The following is a 19,953-nucleotide window of genomic DNA, read 5'->3' on the forward strand; positions in this document are numbered from 1 at the left end:
AACCCCTCCTCCAACCCACTGTCACCCCCTCCCTGCTCCAGCACCCCTCCACTTTCCTCCAGAGGTGGTCTGGGTTGTTAGTGGATTAGATGGCTCACTACTCTGATGCAGTCTGGCTCTCCCTGTGTTCCTCCTCCTGAGATCCATGCAGGGAATAATGTACATGCACCTGCTCATGCCCCAAGGACCAAGGAACAGATCACACACACATTATTCATCCCATTGGCCACTGTTTATATTAAAAAATTATTTTACAAACCAAGGAGAGATGCTTGTGGAACGCCAGGGCCAATTTCAACACATTAAAAACAAATATTGGTCGTGTCAAACTGCTGAAGTCTTTGCAGTTGGAGCAAGTTCACCAAGAGGAACATCTATTGTGTGTCTTATGCAGCATTTGCAAGTCCTGCTTCGGCCCGTGGCCAAGTAGTCCGTGTTGTGTGCAAACCTTATCAGAGCTGTGTCTGGGGTCCCAGAGCTTCCCTGGTTCATGAGCAGCTGGCCTGCCTTTCCTTCTCAGCACTGCAGCCCACTACACCACACGCTGGCGACAGCCTGGCAGGCTGAGCCGTCGGGGATGTCAGTTTAACAACCTAAACTCTCCCCTTTGGTACCATGGGGAGGCCAACGTTATTATCCAAATCCGAGTGCCGAGGTGATGGTCTCAGGGACGTGACCACAAGCCAGAGAGCGGTGACGAGCAATGAGTGCACTGCTCACTTTGATTCCCCACGGCGCACTGCATTGCTTGGGGTTACGGCTGACTCTGGGCAACACTGTGGGGTAGGGGATGTTCCTTTCCCCTGCTGTGCAAGGGTAGACCCAGCCCCAGGTCCGAAAGCTAATGCTGTGGTTTATAACACATCCCCAGAGCCCAGTGGAATCGACCCTCTGTCTCTGCTGGTGCTAAGCCCAGAGGAGAGTCATGTCCAGAGAATAAAACCCTTTGTTAGAAGAGTATAAACAATTCCACGCGGTCACTGTTAAAACAAGGAGCCCAGCAGGGAACAAGGAGCTCCAGGGAGACGAGGCCTGTCGCTGTTTGTTTATACATCCCTTCTGCCAGGGCCTGGGGGATTCCGCACAGAACCCTGTTACCGCTAACATGTGTAATGTACAGGGATCCCAGCCCAAGTAGGCAACGAATCCAGCCCTACAACCCTCCGTAAGTGGTTAGAGCACCCGGTTGAGGAACTAACAGGGGGTTGCTTTGTCCTGCAGGCAAGACAGCTCAATAGAGATGGGTTAGTAACACTAATGGGCCTGATTCTCCTGATTCCAGCACGCTGGCTTTACACCAGGGTAACTTCACCAAAGCCAATGGAATAGCACTGGTGTAACGGACTGGAGAACCAGGCCCAATGGCTCAGCAGCTCCAAGACTGGCAGTTTCTAGTCTGTCAGGTCCGCTTGCCGCTGTCTGACACAGCTCTCTGACCTCACACCTGGGACTTAGGGGCAGTCAGCTGTCTGTATTGCAGGGCTGATGGATTCGCCTTCCAACCAAAATGGAAAGATCAGGCAAAGCCGTTTGGTTCAGGAAACTGTGGAGATCGCCAAGCCTGAGCCAAGGGAGGTTTCTTCTAAACCTTCACCCACACTGCTCAGGAGGCGAGGGGGAGAGAGAGACAGAAGAAGGGGGCTGGCATGTTAAAGAGCTGGGCACTCAGCGGTAAGGGTGAAAACGGCACCCTCCCATTGGCCCTGTGCAGCTCCTGGAGGTTCAGTTTCTGCCATCAGAGGCTCTCTTTCAGTTCCACTGAAGTCCACGGGAGCTGGGTGTTTGTGCTGGAGAGCAGAATTTGGCGGGTCTGGTTGGAAAGCCACCTGCTGATGGAGGTTCCCTTGTGAGACCTAGCCATGACCCGAGGGATCCTCAGGGAGGGATTTCCCAGCTTTACTTTAACTGAGCAGCTCTAGCATTTGTGGAATTCAGGAACTTAGTGTTTTGGTGCTTTTCTGTTTTAAGTCTAGAAGAAACTGCTGGTGCCTGGCTGCAAAACCTGAGAACAGTGACATTTCCCAGCAGGCTGGCTCTGCAGGGCAGCGCAATTGCAGGCCCTTTCCCCTGGATGTCGCCTGGAGAGCTGAACACCTGACTTGCAGCACCTCCCAAAGGCAGCGGGGCTGCACCTCCAGGCAGGGGCTGCGCTTGGGGCACTGGCCGTAGACCTGGACAGAGTTACCCACCAGCTCAGAAGGTCATTTCCCACCTCATATGCTCTGTGACGCAGCAGGGAGGGGGGAGTGTTGACCTGGGAATGTGGCAGGGGAGTTTCACTGGGAGACCTGAGAGCCTGTCACCTGAGCCAGGAGGGGGTGGGGGAGGTAACACCTCTGCCTGGGAAACTGGTCAAAGACTGCAGGAGGGAGCCTGCTGGGGCGGGGGGTTAGTTTCAGTTGGGTGCTGGGTGGTGGAACGCAGGGAACCCCAGGGCTGAGGTCTAAGGTCCCTGCTCCCCCAGAAGGACTTGACTGAGGGGTCCTGGTTGTTCCCACAAACTCTGTTTTAGACTGTGTTCCTGTTGTCCAATAAACCCTCTGTTTTACTGGCTGGCTGAGAGTCTAAGTGAATCCCAGGAAGAGGGGTGCAGGCCCCGGACTCTCACTCCGTGACACTCTCCAAATGCTCATGTACATTATGGACAAATGGCCGCACAATTACTTAGATTGCAAAGATTTGGGAGCTGGGGTTTGAGGCACTGGGCCCCAGTCACCCCTGGGGTCAGTGGAGTTCTCCCAGGGATGAATACAGCTCTGAATGTTTCATGGCATAGTTCACGGCAGAAACAAACCTTGTGGATGGAATGAGCTTACATAGCTCTGCCCTCCCTCCGCCCTGACCTCACTGTGCTCGGAGGTACGGGATTGAGGGGATGAAGCAGGGGCATCACGGATGATCTTGGTGCATGGAGTGGGCATTCCCCTGCACGTTCTCTCTCTCGGGCCACGGAGGGATGGGGGGGTTGGTCTGCTCTGCGCTTGCCCCTCTCAACTTGTCAATGCCACACATTTAAGAACTTTGACTCATCCTGTTCTTTCCACCCTTCCCCTGCCTCTCTGGGAGCAGCATGTGCCCTTCGGAGCAGGAGCTGGGGTTAGAGAGAACGCCTGGGTGGAAAGAGAAGGCCTGAGTCCTCCTTGGAGGAGCTGACAGGGCAGTCCTGGGCAGGTGCAGGCTGGGAAGCTGTGCAGAGCAGAGTTTCCTTTCCGGCTGCTCTGATTCTTTCGTTCACTTGTGTCTGTTTTTCTCACTATTGGGTGAAAACGTCCCTGTTGTCGTGAAAGGCAGTTTCGGCCGCATGTTTCTCCCAGACATAATGAGCGCGCCGAAGCCGTGCTGATGGGAGAAGGCGTAGCCGGAGCGACGGGTGCTGGTACGGCGCAAGCGTGTCTTGGGCAAGGGAGGGGGCGGCCGCTTCTTAGCCTCTCTGATCTTGCGTAGGACCTGAAATCAGAGAACAGCCCGCTCAGCAGGTGGGAGACACAGCTGGGCGTGGAACATCCTTCTGCCCGGGGCACATTCCACAGTCCTGTGCTTCACAGGCAGAAGCAGGTCCCTGCAGAGGCTTTAACTGGCCCAAAGGCAGTAAGCAGGCTGGGTACAAATGGTTCCTAGCAGCCCCTTGCTCCTGCACGGCAGGGCTATCAAATATCAGCCACGGGGCGTCTTTTCAGAGCCAGACTGGCTATAGACACAGGGCCCGTGAGAGCACAACGAAGATGGAGGTCTGGCAGGGTCTGGAGAAATGCTGACCCTCTGCACCTCCTGTTTGAGGCAATGGGAGCTGCAGGTCCTTGGCCTCTCTCAGGGTCAGGGTTTACCCCTTGCCAGCCGGCCGGGACCTCTCCCCAGCCAGAACAGCCCTCTCAGCAGACAGCTCATATCCCGCAGGCACTGTGGGCCTTGCCGAAAGTGGTGTGTGCTTGCTGTAGGGAGCCAGGCCCAAGCCACAGCCTGGAGCTGGGATTCTGAGCTCCCCTGCCAAGGACAGGGCACTGATCGGAGAGTCTGGGCCAGGCCCGTGTCCAATACTGTAGTTCAATAAACCCACCTACTGCCCACAAACACTGGTCATCCCATCCAAAGTGGCAAGAGCCAGCTAAACTCAGCAGGGAGGTTTGAACAGCCTCAACTTCAGCTCAATGTGTCCTCCGGGACGGCACCTCTTCTGTCTCTCGAGCTGCCGATTTTCTGTGGAACCATCACCCTCGTCCTTAGCGGCAGAGGATCTAGCTACGTCACCTCCCCTTCCCACAGGGCCTCTGGGGAGCTTTGCAGGGACCAAGGGCATGACGATCAAGTGGTGTGGCCATAAGGCAAGGGCCACAGCCACGGGCCTTGCTCAGGGATGTTGTGCCTTAATACGGGCAGAGCGCAGAAAGAAGAGAAAACCTGGGGGGCAGGGGGGGGCAGCAGCGTTGAGCAAACTGCTCCGGTCGGAAGTGAAGCAGAGCATCACCTGCAGCCGTGCTAGAGGCAGTTCCCCTCCCGGAGATTCCTTCACACTAATGCGCCATGGCCAGCCTGCTCTCCTCACTACAGCAGCCCTCCCCTGCCTTTCCCAGCCTCCCCCCGCACCCCCCCGGCAGGAACAGCCCCACCTCTGCTGCTTATTCCCTGGGTGTGGGAGGGAGGCTGGTTCCGGAGGAGAGTGTGGATGTTAGCAGAAGAGGAAGCGGGTCCCTTCAGCCAGCAAAACCCAAGCAGACGTGTACGTCTGGGAGGCCGGGCCAGGAACTGCACACCTGCACTGCAGTAGCAGGGGGCGGCTCTGTTGGCTGTGAAATGCACAGCTGCTTTGTCACCAAAAGCCACAACACTTAAACCCTGCACCTAAAGATAGCCCTGCTTCCCCAATCCCCCCACGCCCAGATCAGTCTAATCCATGTCTCAGTAATCTCAGGCTGCAGACGGTCTGAACTGTGCCAAACCCTCCTTCCCAAGCAGGGCTACAGGCGCCAGTCCGGGTAGCACTCGCACACTGAGCAGGCCCAGGCCCCCGGACCCTGACTGCGCAAAGCAAGCTGAGTGGGGCTACGACAGCAGAGGTCAGGCTCCTGCTCTGTTATCCCCTTACTTTGTCACTGACGGTCGGCAGTAGCTGAGCCTTCAGAAACCGACCGCCAACCACCGGCAGCACACACAGGATGATGCTGAGGAAGATCGCCAGCCACACACTGGGTTGATTGAGGGTGTTTCGAGCTGCCCCTGAAAAACAAGAGCACAATGAAAGCCGTGACAGCAGCAGTAGCGGGCGCTTCCATTCATACAGCCCCTTTCACGTGGAGGGATCCCAAAGCGCTCTGCAAACACAGTGGAATATGCAAATTATACCCAAAGCTCATGTAATCCCCCAGTGACCGCGGCCCACTCGGAGGTGGGACTTGGCAGGGTTTAACAATGCACAGCCACAATACTGCACCAGTTTGAGACAGCACGGGAAGACTAATCTTGTGTCCAAATCCAATTGCAGTGCGGGGTTAGGGAGGCAGAAAGGAATGACCGGAACTGGAGTTTGCTGGATGCCAGCGTTAACAGCTTGTCACTTTATAAAAAGGCAGGGGCTCTTTAATGACTGTCTGGGGTCAAGACCTCGATGTTTGTCTCCTCCAAAGATAGTCATCCTCCAGCAGCCCCTCCCCAGGGCATTAGCTCCGCAGGAACTCCAAGGGAGAGTGCCACATACTGAATCCCCGGCACCATTCCCTGACGCACTGTGGGCTACTAATGTGCCTGCACTTGGAGAGCAGACAGGACTGTGGTCCTGTGGGAATCTGCACAGCCTTCTAGTTAAATGGCTGCCTGCTCCAGAGGGAGAGTAGTCAGGCCCAGGGGGTAAAACTTGCAGGGCAGCTCTCGGGGGGAGATGGAAGGCTGCCCCATTATCCAAAGCCAAAACACCCACACTTTGTTCCCCCTCCATTCCTTCAGCCTTTGGACAGGGCTAAGCAGCCTGTAAGCACCTCCGTCCAGTGTCTAATGCTACTGCTGCTGGCAGTAATGCTGCTGAATGTTCTCCTGACACAATCTCACTGGAGTTAAAGTATCCAGGTCCACTGGGCCTAGGCTTTACATCTTTTTGTTTCAGGAAGTGGAGGAAGTAACCAGGGGAACATCCATTTTAGACCGGATTCTGGCCTTCAGGGGGAAATTGGTAGCAAACCTGAGGGAGGAAACTGCATTTGGGTGGAAGTGGTCATGAAAGGAGAGATTGCAGGATTCTGAGGAAAAGGAGGTGTGAGAGCAGCAGCATGCAGACAATGGATTTCGAATAAGCAGACTCACAGGCACCAATTCCGTGGGTGCCCCCCAGCGCCTCCCCTCCGCCAGCGGCCCCACCAATCAACTCCTCCCCCACCCCACCCCCCAGCACTTTCTGCCTGCTGTGATCAGCTGTTTCGACGGTGATCGGTTGTTTTCCGCATCCACTGAGAGTAGGACAAGAAGTGCTGGGCTCAGTCTGCAGCCAGGGGGAGGTTATGTTACATCTTAAGAAAAATGTTCTAACTATTAGTCTACAGGCTTCCAAGGGAGGTTGTGGAATCCCCATCGCTGGAGGTTTTGAAGACCAGGTTGGACAAACATGGTGAGGGATTGTCTATGTTTACTTGGTCCTGCCTCAGTGCAGGGGGCTGGACTTGATGACGTCTCGAGGGCCTGTCTAGCCCCACATTTCTATGAGATGGCTACATTACGGATATCTAAGATCGAGAGGTCAGTTGGTGTTGGGGGTTGTCCAAGCAGAACAGGGAATAGTCCATATCCTTGGTCTATAAGATGGCATCTGCTGTCGAAGGTTCTGTGTGACATGTAATCCTCAGTGTGTTGGGTTTGCTCAGTTTCCCTAGAGAGCCTGTAGCAGGCCTGCTCGGGAGGTGTCCACCTGCTGCTCCGTCAGTCCTACCTAAGCCAGGCAGAGGTAATGCTTGACCCTCTTCGATAAAAATACCAGCTCGAAGCCATTGGAACAAAGTTTGTCCCCAAGACATTCCAAGAACTTTTTGGAAATATTATGTTTTTTCGTATGACTTTTCCAACAAACGTCAGGGTAGTTAAAGTCACCCCATTGCTGCCAGGTCTTGTGTTTTGGATGGTTCTGTTATTTGTTCTAGAAATGCCTCATCCACATCCTCCTCCTGATTCAGTGGTGTATAGTAGACTCCCCTACCATGACATGCCTAGTTCCCTGCCTTTTATCTTTACCCAGAGACTTTCAACTGGTCTGACTCTCACCTCCGTCTGGACCTCAGAACAAGTGTATATATTTTTGATGTATAATGCAACCCCTCCATTCTTTTCCCTGCCTGTCCTTCCTGAACAAGTTGTCCCCTCTGTACCAATAGTCCAGTCATGAGACTTTCCCCACCAAGTCTCTGTGATGCCAACTGAGTCTTAATTAGTTTATACACTAATATTTCCAGTTCATCCTGTTTACTCCCCAGACTCCTTGCATTTGTGTGTAGAAATCTAAGATGCTGAGCAGATTCCCCCACTGATTTCCCTCCTGTTGTTCCTATGACCCTATTGTAATTTTCCATGTTGCCCCAACATCTAGCTCTCTGTTACAGTCACCTTTTTATCTCCTAGGCATCTAAGTGCAGATGGGCAGAATGGAGCTTGGTTTCATCTCTCATCCGAAGGACCGAGCCTGGAGGAGTTAAGGAGCTGGTGACACTGCAGTGTGTGTCAGCCAAAACACTGACTGGAGACTGGTACCAACAAACCTTAGGGCTTCCAAAACTAAAAGATGCTCCCAGCTGAGCTCTATTCATGTTGGATGCAGAGAGGTGTTGGAGCTGGTGGGTTTATTTGAAGCAAACACCTTCATTGAGGCTATAGTCCCCTCCTCCTGTTCACAGTCTGTCCATGGATGGACTCATTCCGATGATGCTGTTCACAGGTTGCATGTGCTCATAGGCACTTATGCACAATAACGTCAGTCAGAGGGCTGCTCACAAATCATTTGTCACCAGCATTCATTTGCTATTTTGATGGGTGATTGCACACTAAAGTCACATAGCATAGATTCTCTCTCTGACTGGGTGACCACACTTTGATACCTTCCGGGACCAATACACAAGCTTGTTCGCATATGAACAAACATATTTGTACAGACAAACTTTCCCCAAACATTTGTGGGGCCCAAACTCCACCCAGCTGCATGTTGGAGAAGAGATAAAAATAATAGGCTGCATTAAATCCAATTCAAGGGATTTATTTGGAGGAGTGTTTGCAGACATGTGCAGCGTTCACCTGGCTATAGGGCATGTGCGTGTATATGGGTATGCATGAGTGTGCATTGTGTGCTGGTGAATGGGCACATGGACATGTGTATGCACGAGTGGGCACCAGAGAAAACGAGCATGTACTGTAGTGTGGTGTAAATACTTGACGGTGACAAATAAGATCCACAGCTTGTTATTGTCTCTATGGGCACTTCCTCAGTACATACTGGATGTACTTCCACCAGGTTAAGTACAGCCTACCCGGAGACACAGCCCTCTGCATCAGCTGTCCAAGTGCTTACCAATGAAAGGGAAGAAGGCTGCGAAGATCAGGTACATGCCGTCACTGTACATGGTGAAGATGATGGCAAAGTAAACGGAAAGGCTGCCCCAGATGAAAAACTGGTTCACAGCTGTCCAGTAGGCAGTGTCCAACCCAATCTGAAAGGATAAATCAATACAGCAGCGGTCAATGGCTTTAACAACCCCACATCCAAGTGCCAAACACAGGCAGGCAGAGAGGGCTGCTCCCCCAGGTTGTCCCCTACCCTCCGGTGTGGAACTTGTTCGGCCATCTGTCTCGTTTAGTCTGCAAATTGCTGTGGCGAGGTCCCGGCCCAAGAAGAAAGGCTGTGCACTCCAGGCCATGCACAGGGGTGACAAAGCGTTTGCTCCCTGTGGGTACCAGGCCCTCAAGAAATAGGGGGAGGAGCCTGGAAGACCCCAATTTGCATAAGGCGGAGAGCCTCAGGCTGTGGAGCTGAGAGCAACTCCACCCATCCTGTCAGCACTGCCTCACCCTGACCCAACCCGAGTCTCAGCAAGGCAGTGGCTCAGCTGGCCCCCTGTGCCAGCCTGGTCTGATGAGACCAAGATCACAGCACCATAGAATCACAGAATATCAGAGTTGGAAGGGACCTCAGGAGGTCATCTAGTCCAAGCCCCTGCTCAAAGCAGGACCGATCCCCACTAAATCATCCCAGTCAGGGCTTTGTCAAGCCTGACCTTAAAAACTTCTAAGGAAGGAGATTCCACCACCTCCCTAGGTAACGCATTCCAGTGTTTCACCACCCTCCTAGTGAAAATTTTTTCCTAATATCCAACCTAAATCTCCCCCACTGCAACTTGAGACCATTAAAGCTATCAAATCCCCCCTCATTCTTCTCTTCTGAAGACTAAACATCCCCAGTTCCCTCAGCTTCTCCTCATAAGTCATGTGTTCCAGTCCCCTAATCATTTTTGTTGCCCTCCGCTGGACTCTTTCCAATTTTTCCACATCCTTCTTATAGTGTGTCAGACACTGAGACATGTCAGGCTGGAAGGGACCTCGAGAGGTCACCTAGTCGAGCCCCCTGCATTCACAGCAGGACTCAGTATTATCTAGACCGTCCCTGATAGGTGTGTGTCCAGCCTGCTCTTACACACCTCCAATGACGGAGATTCCACCCCCTCCCTGGGCAATTTATTCCAGGGCTTAACCACCCTGACAGTTAGGAAGAATCATAGAACCACAAGATTAGAAGGGACCGCAAGGATCATCCAGTCTAAGTGTTTCCTAATGTCCAACCTAAATCCCCCTTACTGCAATTTGAGCTCATTGCTTCCTGTCCTGTCCTCAGCAGATAAGGAGAACAATTTATCACCCTCTCTCTATAACAACTTTTTACATACTTGAAGCCTGTTATGTGCCCCCTCAGTCTTTTGTTCTCCAGACTAAACAAACTCCGGTTTTTCAATCTTCCCCCACAGGTCAAGGTTTCTAAACCTTTAATCCTTTTTGTTGCTCTTCTCTGAGCATTCTCCTATTTGTCTACATATTTCGCCAAGTGCGGTGCTCAGAACTGGACACAAAGACTCCAGCTGAGGCCTTTATCAGAGCTGAGTAGAGCAGAAGAATTTCTTCTCGTGTCTTGTTTACTACACTCCTGCTAATACAGCCCAGAATGATGTTCAGGTTTTTTGTAACAGTGTTACACGGGTGACTCGTATTTAGTTTGTGATCCACTATGACCCCCAGATCCCTTTCCGCAGTGCTCCTTCCTAGGCCGTCAGTTCCCATTTTGTGTGTATACAACTGATTGTTCCTTCCTAGTACTTTGCATTTGTCCTAATTGAATTTCATCCTGTTTATTTCAGACCATTTCTCCAGTTTGTCCAGGTCATTTTGAATTCTAATCCTGTCCTCCAAAGCACTTCCAACTCCTCCCAACTTGGCATGGTTCACAAACTTTATAAGTGAACTCTGTATGCCATTATCCAAATCACGTATGAAGATATCAAACAGAACCAGACCCACGACAGATCCCTGTGGGACCCCACTCAATATGCCCTTCCAGTTTGACTGTAAACCAGTGATAAATATTCTCTGAATACAATTTTCCAACCAATTGTGCACCCAGCTGATTAAATTCAATAAAGTAAGTTCATCTAGGCTGTGTTTCCCTAGTTTGCTTATGAGAAGGTCATGTGAGACAGTACCAAAAGCCTCACTAAAGTCGAGATACATGACATCTACTTCTTCCCCCCCACCCCTTCCATCCATGGGGCTTGTTTCTACATCCACAGAATGTGGAAGTGAAGGGCATCCACCCAATGCAGACACCACTGCCCGTGTAAACAGACAGTAGATACACAACTGTGTGCCTCAGTTCCCCACCTGTAAAATGGGGATAAGAATCCTCCTCCTCTCCCAGCCCAGTTTATGTTGTCTGTCGGTGCTGTAAACTCCCCCGCACAAGAGCTCTGCCTCACTATGGCCCCTGTACTGAAAAGACTTCCACACAAGCAGTGCCACTGAAGAACTGAGCAACTCACGTGTGTCCACTTAAATCTTTGCAGGATTGGGGCCTCAGCGTACGTACAGCACCTGACGAAATCCGATTGGGGCCTGAGTATACGTACAGCACCGAACGCAATCTGGTTGGGGCCTGAGTGTACGTACAGCACCGAACGCAATCTGGTTGGGGCCTGAGTGTGCGTACAGCACCGAACGCAATCTGGTTGGGGCCTGAGTGTACGTACAGCACCGAACATAATCCAGTTGGGGCCTCCAGGCACTATCATAGTAAAATAAATAAGTAAATAATAATCCCAGAGACCTGCACAGAGACCACGATCAGTAGGCAGGTCTGGGCCATCAGTGCGAAGGACTGGTAGTCAGCAATGGCTTTCCCATCGCTTCTCACGGTGTCGTACATGGCCCCATAGGGGATGAAGAAGAGAATGAGGGAGCTGTAGATCCCATGCAGCACGCACTTGACAAACTCGATCTTGTTGAAGTAGAGATTCTGCTGCCCGGGTTCATAGAGGTGAGGGAACTGCAGGCTCCAGCGGTCATCCACGTCCTGGGAACAGAGGGGAGAGGCTGGCAGCCCAGCAGTGACATGGACCCCCCTGACCCCAGCTGTGACATGCGTTCCTGCGTGGGAGAGCCCCAGCACACCACTCAGCCATGCTGCCCAACAGGTCACATCACCAGAGCACTCGGGGCATGTTCTCCAACGTGGGGTTTACCTTCCCAGTGCTGATGAGAAGGAGAAATGGAGGTTGCATGCCTTACGAGGCACGCTCCAGCCCAGTGTCCAGGACTGTCTCACATGGAGCCCTGAGCCTGTGAGCCACTGGATGTCTCTCAAGTTCCCACCCGTTTAGCCTCTGCAATGCAGGTAGGGCCAGGTTATGCCATTGATATATTGCTGGGGCAAAGATAGCAATGGAATGCAGGCTCTGAATGATGGAGACAAGTGCTCCGTATGAAGCACTCCGCAGAAAGGGGTAAGCATAGAGGGTCTGGCCTGGAGACCCCCATGAGCCCTGGCTGTGGCCATCACACCAGAGGGTGATTAAGGGGACTGTGAGCGTTAACCCATCTCTTTGGTCTGCATGGGTCCATACATAGTATTGAGAACGTGAGCGCCATGAGGCCCCAGGACAGTGAGTTGGGGCTCAGGGGTTTTCCGGGTGAAGAAAAGAAGGCACTAGGTGGAGCGGGGAAGAGGGAGCATGTTAAAGGCACAGTTTTTAAGGTCAGGCTTGACAAAGCCCTGGCTGGGATGATTTAATTGAGGATTGATCCTGCTTTGAGCAGGGGGTTGGACTAGATGACCTCCTGAGGTCCCTTCCAACCCTGATATTCTATTATTGATTCAGAGATCGAGGGCAAGAAGGAGGAGGGAGATCTCTGCATTCTCCAGGAGGTCAGTCTAGCTAATCACAGTGGTCCCTTCTGGCCTTGGAATTGATGAATGAATCTTTCTTGGCAGCAGGGTTTAACTCAGTGCTATCTTAGCTGGGGGGTGGGGTGCGGGGCAATGGCCTGTGGGTAGCTTTGGTCAAGTTCAAGGTGAACAAGACTCAGGACTTTCTTGACAGTGCAAATGAGTTACACTAGAAAATACTCAGTCTGTGTCATATGAACATAAGAACGGCCAGACTGGGTCAGACCAAAGGTCCATCTATCTCAGTGTCCTGTCTGCTGACAGTGGCCAAGGCCAGGTGCCCCAGAGGAAATGAACATGACAGGGGAGTTTTGATGTTCATCCATCTACTGTAATCCACTCCCAGCTTTTGGCAGGCTGAGGTCTAAGGACACCCAGAGCATGCTGAAGGAGTACTTGTGGCACCTTAGAGACTAACCAATTTATTTGAGCATAAGCTTTCGTGAGCTACATCATCTGATGAAGTGAGCTGTAGCTCACGAAAGCTTATGCTCAAATAAATTGGTTAGTCTCTAAGGTGCCACAAGTACTCCTTTTCTTTTTGCGAATACAGACTACATGGCTGTTACTCTGAAACCAGAGCATGCTGACCATCTTGATGGACCTGTCCTCCATGGACTTATCCAATGCTTTTTTCAACCCAGTTACTCTTTTGGCCTTCACAACATTCAGTTTCCCTTCCCCAAAATAAAGACCAAAATCTGCCACTGCTTGGGAAAGGGCAGCAGTACAGAGGATATAGCTTCATACATATAAAGGAGCTAAGATAAAAATACACGATAGGACAGTGGGCATCCCCCAGGAAGTCTTCTTCCTTCGACTGTGTGCTCTGTGCCTTTAGTGATCCATTTTATTAATATATTACTAAGTATTTGCTTTATCTAGAGATACTGGTCACACTCCAAGGGATCATGGAGCCAGAGATCAAAGAGTCAGAGCTGAACCACCTAGGCTGCCCAGAACCCTATGCTCATAGCCCGGCATGGTTGATGCAGGCCTCCGACATGGGACACCTACCCAGATTCCACCATACCAGGCCCTATGGGAGACTTCCTAACCAAGGTGTGCTCTGCACTGATTTCCTTAAAACTCGTACGCAATTTCATAGGGTTACTATCAGCAGAGACTCAGAACAGAGTTCTATAGAAATTACTCTAAAATCCTACAGATTTTACATAGGAATATGACATCCAGACCAAAGGGAGTGATTCACACAACATCCTTTCTATAGGTTTTTTTTAAACCATCCTGTAGAATTCTACGTCAGGGATATAATCATCCACCGCATTTCATTGGATGGCTCAGCATTCCTATACCAAGGTTATTTTCTATTAATTTGTAAAGGACTTTTCCAGAAAGGATTGAAGATCTCACAGCTTTTTTGTATAATTACGGATCTACACCAGTGTCCCTGGCCAAAATTCCCCACCCCCACTCTTACGTGTGCACTTGTTAGTCACCAGCCTTCACCCCAGAAGCAGTTGCATGTACATGATTGTAAAGGGCTTACAAATAGCACTACAGAAATACAGGACATTGGTTATTGGGCCTCATCTTGAAGCCATTGCTTAATCCTTAGTCAAGGAAGATTAAGGACTGGATTCAGGTTTCAATCCAGGCCCAACAGGCTGTGAATACTCTTCTATTAGGCGAGGGTTGTAGAGGGCACCTTTTCCATGACTGTTGCTAACAGTGCAACCCAGAGGGCTCCAGCCATTCTCAAACCAGGGGCCATACATTCGTGACAAGATAGAATCTGCTCCCACACACTTCAGAACTGTGCTCTGCGCTCTACTCATTGCAGGGAAATTGCTTCAGTTTCTAGCACAGGTTTTATTCACCTAGTTCCTGTCCAGAAGGGATCACGGAACTGAGCCAAAGAATCCAGGAATAAACCCCCTAGAGGTGAGCCTGGGTATTAATAGTAAAGGTTACCTGGTCAAAGAGGCTCATTCCTAGCACCGGGAGGGAGGTATACACCAAATTGTAGAGGGTGATGAACCACTGATCATACACAGTCTAGAAAAGAGTGGAGAGGTCAGTTAAAAAAGGGATGCCTCTGTTCGTCTGTAACGGCAATCAATGACCCTGCCCACCTGTCCGTCTTTCACATCTTCATTCACAGAAGGTGCCATTCACCCCCGAGCAGAGGGCCGGCCTAAGGGCTAGGCCCACGACACTGAGCTCCAGCTAAGCCGGGCGTAAAGGGCACAAACCGTTGCAAAACAATTCCTTTGTTGTTCACGTTTCAAAATTAAATCTGTGGCACAAACAGCACCTGTCCAGGCTGCTGCATGCGACTGAAAAGTAAATGGCATCCACTGGCCTCAGCCCAGCACTGAAAAACAGCTGGGCAGTTCTGGAATATTGAGCCAAAATCCTGCAGCTTCCTTTAAAAGAACAAATCAATAAATAAAAAGACCCCCAAATTTACACTGAAGAAAATAAATAATAAATGAAATTAAACACAAATGAGCTGAAATACAGAACTATCTGGGCTCTCTCGTTTTCAGATTATGATGATTATTTATTAAGTTTATTATGAGTCATACCAGGATCGGTATGTATCTGAAGAAGTGGGTATTTTACCCACGAAAGCTTATGCCCACATAAATCTGTTAGTCTTTGAGGTGCCACCAGACTCCTCATTGTTTAATTACACTATATCCACTGGATCATCCTTGTCCACATGTTCATTGATCCCCTCAAAGATGATCACTTTAGATAAGCTATTACCAGCAGGACAGTGGGGTGGGAAGAGGTATTGTTTCATGATCTCTGTGTGTGTATAATGTCTGCTGCAGTTTCCACGGTAGGCATCCGATGAAGTGAGCTGTAGCTCACGAAAGCTCATGCTCAAATAAATTGGTTAGTCTCTAAGGTGCCACAAGTACTCCTTTTCTTTTTGCGAATACAGACTAACACGGCTGTTACTCTGAAATCTAATAGATTGGTGAGGCATGATTTCCCTTTACAAAAACCCCAGCAGATTGTGTTCATCTGTGTGTCTGATAATTCTGACTATATTTTCAACCAATTTACCTGGTACTGAAGTCAGGCTTGCCAGTCTGTAATTGCCAGGATCATCTTTGCAGCCTTTTTAAAAAATTAGCGTTACATTAGCGATCCTCCAGTCAGCTGGTGCAGAAGTGGATTTAAGTGATAGTTTGCATATCACAATTAGTAGTTTTGCAATTTCATATCTGAGGTCCTTCAGAACCTTTGGGTAATGCCACCTGGTCATCGTGGCTTATTGTTTAATTTATGAATTTGTTCAAAAACCTTCTCCAGTCACACCTCAAGCTGAGGCAGTTCCTCAGATCTGTCACCTAAGAAGTATGGCTCAGGTTCGGGAATCTCCCTCACATCCTCAGCTGTGAAGACCAATGCAGAGAATTAATTTAGATTCTCTGCAATGGTCGTATCTTCCTTGAGTGCTCCTTTAACATGTTCAGTGTCCAGTGGCCCCATTGATTGTTTGCCAGGCTTCCTGCTTCTGATGTACTTAAAATATTTTTGCTGTTAGATTTTGAGTCTTTGGCTAGTTGTTCTTCAAAAACATTTTTGCCTTCCTAATTATATTTTTACGCATGGCTTGCCAGAGCTGATGCTCCTTTCTATTTTCCTTGGTAGGATTTGACTTCCAATTATTAAAGAATGCCTTTTTTGCTTCTAATAGCTTCTTTTACTCTGTTGGTTAGCCATGGTGGCATTTTTTTGGTCCTCTGTGTCAGGGATTCTCAAACTTCATTGCACTGCGACCCCCTTCTGACAACAAAAATTACGACAAGACCCCAGGAGAGGGGACCGAAGCCTGAGCCCATTTGAGCCTCACTGCCCCGGGCTGGGGGACCAAAGCCGAAGCCTGAGCCCCGCAGCCCTGGGCAGGAGGGGCGGGGCGGAAGCTGAACCCCAAGTGCTTCAGCGACACAGGAGGGGAGGCTGTAACCTGAGCCCCGCCGCCCAAGGCTGAAGCCGAAGCCTGAGCCCTGCCACCCAGGGCTGAAGCCCTTCGGCTTCGGCCGCAGGTGGTGTGGCTCAGTCTTTGGCTTCGACCCTGGGCCCCAGCAAAGTCTAACACCAGCCCTGGAGACCCCATTAAAATGGGGTTGCGACCCACAGTTTGAGAACCGCTGCTCTATGTTTCTTATGAGGTGGCAGCAGGGTGGTATGACAGCCACTAGGTGGCAGCAGTGATCCATCACAGGCCCCTGCAGAAGTAGCAGAAATTGCAACTGAGGCCAGTGTGGGATGCCGCCTTCTGACCCATATATCAGAGGCCTGCTGGGAGAAATGCTGACCTGCTCTCTGCTCCGTCTGCTGCATGTTAGCCCTGGGGCATTTTCCTGGCCAAACATTGTCACATTATCTGTGTCTCCCCCGTGCTACTGTGAAGCACCCGCGTGTTCCCCTGTAGCTAGCACTAAGTGTACGGGTGCAGGGGACGTGGGTCACAGCACGTGGCTTTTCACTGTACAGACTTCCCTGGGAAGCAGCTACAATCCACAGGAGACTTGGGCTTCAAATAATTTTGTGGCATGTTGCTTAAACCAACAAAGGCAGCCATGGCATTGCCCAGCTCTGGCCCAGCATACACTTCAGGCCCGGCCAGGTCCCTGCCTTGACTCCCCTGCCCTACCTATAATGTGAACCAGCCCGTGGATTTCCTTCCCCCTTCTCACATGTTTTCCCACGTGGTCCCCTCATGAATGGAACGGCCTCCGCATCCCCGCTTCTGGATTTACAAAATACTCAATAATTTTACATCAACATCCTTTCACAAAATCCTGATGAGTATGTGAAATTCCGTGACACCAGAGAAAAGTGTCATTGGGTGGCTACTGGTGTTAAGCAGGCCTTGAGCACCCCATTGGTGTCAGCAATGGAGCAGGAGAATGGGTGAGAACATCAGCTAGGGAAATTCACTACCAGTGCCCATGGGAAGAAGAAGAAGTATCCCCGCCAGAAACACTCGGAATAATGAAGACATATGAGTAATGTTTGCCCCAAGGAAGGAGCTGGCTTGTCTCATCATGGCTGTATTTTGCAGAGGAAGCTACTTTTGTCCACAGGACTGAGAGTCAGGAAAGCTGGGTTCCGCAGGCTCCCCATGTGATTCAGACAAGTCACTCAGGACCACACTGTGAAAATTATGTAGGCACCCAAAGCTGATGATGAAAAAATCTGGTCCTTGGCCTTTCTATGCTTCAGTGACTCCATCAGGAAAAGGGGGATAACTGGACTTCCACAGAGTACCTCACAGCAGGACGAGAAGGGGGCTCTTCAGTCCTGTCTGTAAAGTGCTTTGGGCTCCTCTGCTAGATGATGTTAGGGCAGGAAAAGGATTATTATCACATTTAATATAGAGTGTGACAGGAACACAGAAACTGGCCCACCTGTGCAGAGAACCCGGAGAAGAATCCATACCAGAAATGAACTAATGTGAAGGCAAAATTCTTATAGAAGAAGTATCTGAGGAACTTGCACATGCGGATGTACGACCATCGCCCGTGGACTAAGAGCAGGCGCTGCAGGTAACGGAACTGTGCGAAGGAAAAGTCGCTGGACAGCACAGCCTGCATCCCCTCCTGGCCACTGATACCAACCCCAATGTGGGCAGCTGCAAAAAGAGGAGAATCCAGATCATTACAATGAGAGCTTTGGTAGCATTAGTGTTTATTAGACTACCCACTGTATGCTGGGAGATGTAGTCTTTGTGGGTCACACCCACACTTGAGCAGAGGGCATTCCTGCATGGAACACATTTGGCCCACCAGTCACACTGCAGGCTGCTAAGTAACAGATTGGTTTCTGAGTACTAATTTGTATATTTCCAACAGCTGAGTTCATTTATGTGCTTATGACAATGAATCTTTTCCTTGACTGTCAATGTTTTCCAGCAGCACAAACCAACTTTATAATATTGCCATTGCGAGAAAATTACCTTTGAGATGTGTTTAAATGCATGGAGTGTGCATGGCCGCCCCCGCACCCCCAGTTGCATACTATGCTTCTATACACTAAGAACGGCCATTCTGGGGTCAGACCAACAGTCCATCTAGTACAAACCAGCCTGAGTCATCTTATAGTCTGTGGGCATTATTAGTTCAATCAAACATTTACACAGAAAAGTCTTAATAATAACTTGCATTTATTAAACAGAGACATAAGTTTAATGTGACAGCTAACGATAGAGATTTAACTAATGACACCATTCTTGATGGCTGGGGGTTGATTGGATTCGGAGGTTCCTATGGAATAACGAGTTGAGGAGAACTCTGAGTCCCCATCCTTTCGTGGTGGTAGTGGTATTTTCTAATTATCCCTGTACCATGCTTTTCCCCCCCCTTTCTTGACTGGCTGCCAGACTTATCATCTCCCTTGAAGCCCCCGACTTAGTCTTTTCTTTCTTAATTAAAAGGCCCTGGTTAATCAATTTGTATAAATTAAAGTGAGGAAGATTAACAAGAGATTCTTCTGAATAATCTTACTTAATTAAATCTAGTGTGAGGAATTGTTGTAGTCATAAGGCACCAAATAAAGAAACAGTACTGTCAGAGACTAGAAGGCTGCGTTTCAGGGCTTGACCGGGAGGGCTGGGAGGTGCCCAGGGGTCACACGGGGACGCTAAGACATTCACACAAAACTATACAGAACATTTACAGGCACCCAAGCGGTCTCCTTTCACTCTCGTCACAGGTCTGTCAGCCGCTACTATTTGCACTGCCGGAGTGCCCAGAGGCCCCAGTCAGGATCAAGGCCCTCCCTGGGATGAGGGCTGTACTGATACACTGCCCAAAGGGTTTGCAATCACAGTAACGAGCTGGAGTAGTAGATGGGCAGAGGGACTGGTGGAAGAACAAAAGTAACACTGACAGGCACTCAGGAGGACACAGACCCACTCTGGGTGCACCCACACGGTCCTGAGTCTTTAAAAAAAAGGGACTATCTAAAACAAACCAACAAAGATCAGCAACCCTGGCTGGCCACATACCCAGCTGGGAACAGATCATGGAACTTCCCCACCCAGGAAACACCTACTTCACAACCTGCCCATTCAGGCAGCTCTGATCTGGGGCTGCCAGACACCCACAGAATGGAGTGTTCTTTCTGCTGGCCAGGTGAATGTCTTGCTGGTGAAAGCCATCCGCGTGGCAGCCCTGGAGCCCTGGCCAATAATGGGTTTCATTCTATCTCTACCAACCCTGTGGTGCCTCATGAAGACCGTGATGGAGCCAGACTGGAGAGGAGATCTATGGCAGTTCCGTGCGTGTCGGGAGAGTGGAACATGGGAACGAGATCAGCCGTCAGCTCTGGGAGCAGAGACGTGCCCAGGGAGGGAGTCTCTGTCATTCCCACTGAAGTCAGCAGGGCTAGGTAGGTGGGGAGAAGAATCTGGCTTGCAAGCCGAGTGGGACGTCTTCACTGACTTGGTTACTTACCTGTAACCCGAGTTCATCGAGATGGGCTCTGCAAAGTCCTACTCGTGGGATCAAGGTCCCGTGCTA

General features: G+C 50.4%; 1 protein-coding gene across 3 annotated transcripts in view; it reads right to left on the reverse strand.

The window, feature by feature from the left end:
* Positions 1-210: 210 nt before the first annotated feature.
* LOC125636689 (phospholipid-transporting ATPase ID) overlaps positions 211-19,953 on the reverse strand; it is a 128,505-nt gene continuing 108,762 nt past the window's right edge. For all 3 annotated transcript variants that reach the window (XM_048850223.2, XM_048850224.2, XM_048850222.2), the window contains exons 23-28: positions 17,842-18,065; positions 14,381-14,464; positions 11,327-11,572; positions 8,531-8,669; positions 5,081-5,211; positions 211-3,447 (exon numbers count right to left, since the gene is read on the reverse strand). In XM_048850223.2, coding sequence (XP_048706180.1) covers positions 3,232-3,447; positions 5,081-5,211; positions 8,531-8,669; positions 11,327-11,572; positions 14,381-14,464; positions 17,842-18,065 — 1,040 coding nt within the window. In that variant the 3' untranslated portion in view covers positions 211-3,231. The remainder of the gene's footprint in view (positions 3,448-5,080; positions 5,212-8,530; positions 8,670-11,326; positions 11,573-14,380; positions 14,465-17,841; positions 18,066-19,953) is intronic.

This window comes from Caretta caretta, chromosome 5 (assembly GCF_965140235.1).
Source record: "Caretta caretta isolate rCarCar2 chromosome 5, rCarCar1.hap1, whole genome shotgun sequence".
In the NCBI taxonomy this organism is placed as follows: Eukaryota; Metazoa; Chordata; order Testudines; family Cheloniidae; genus Caretta; species Caretta caretta.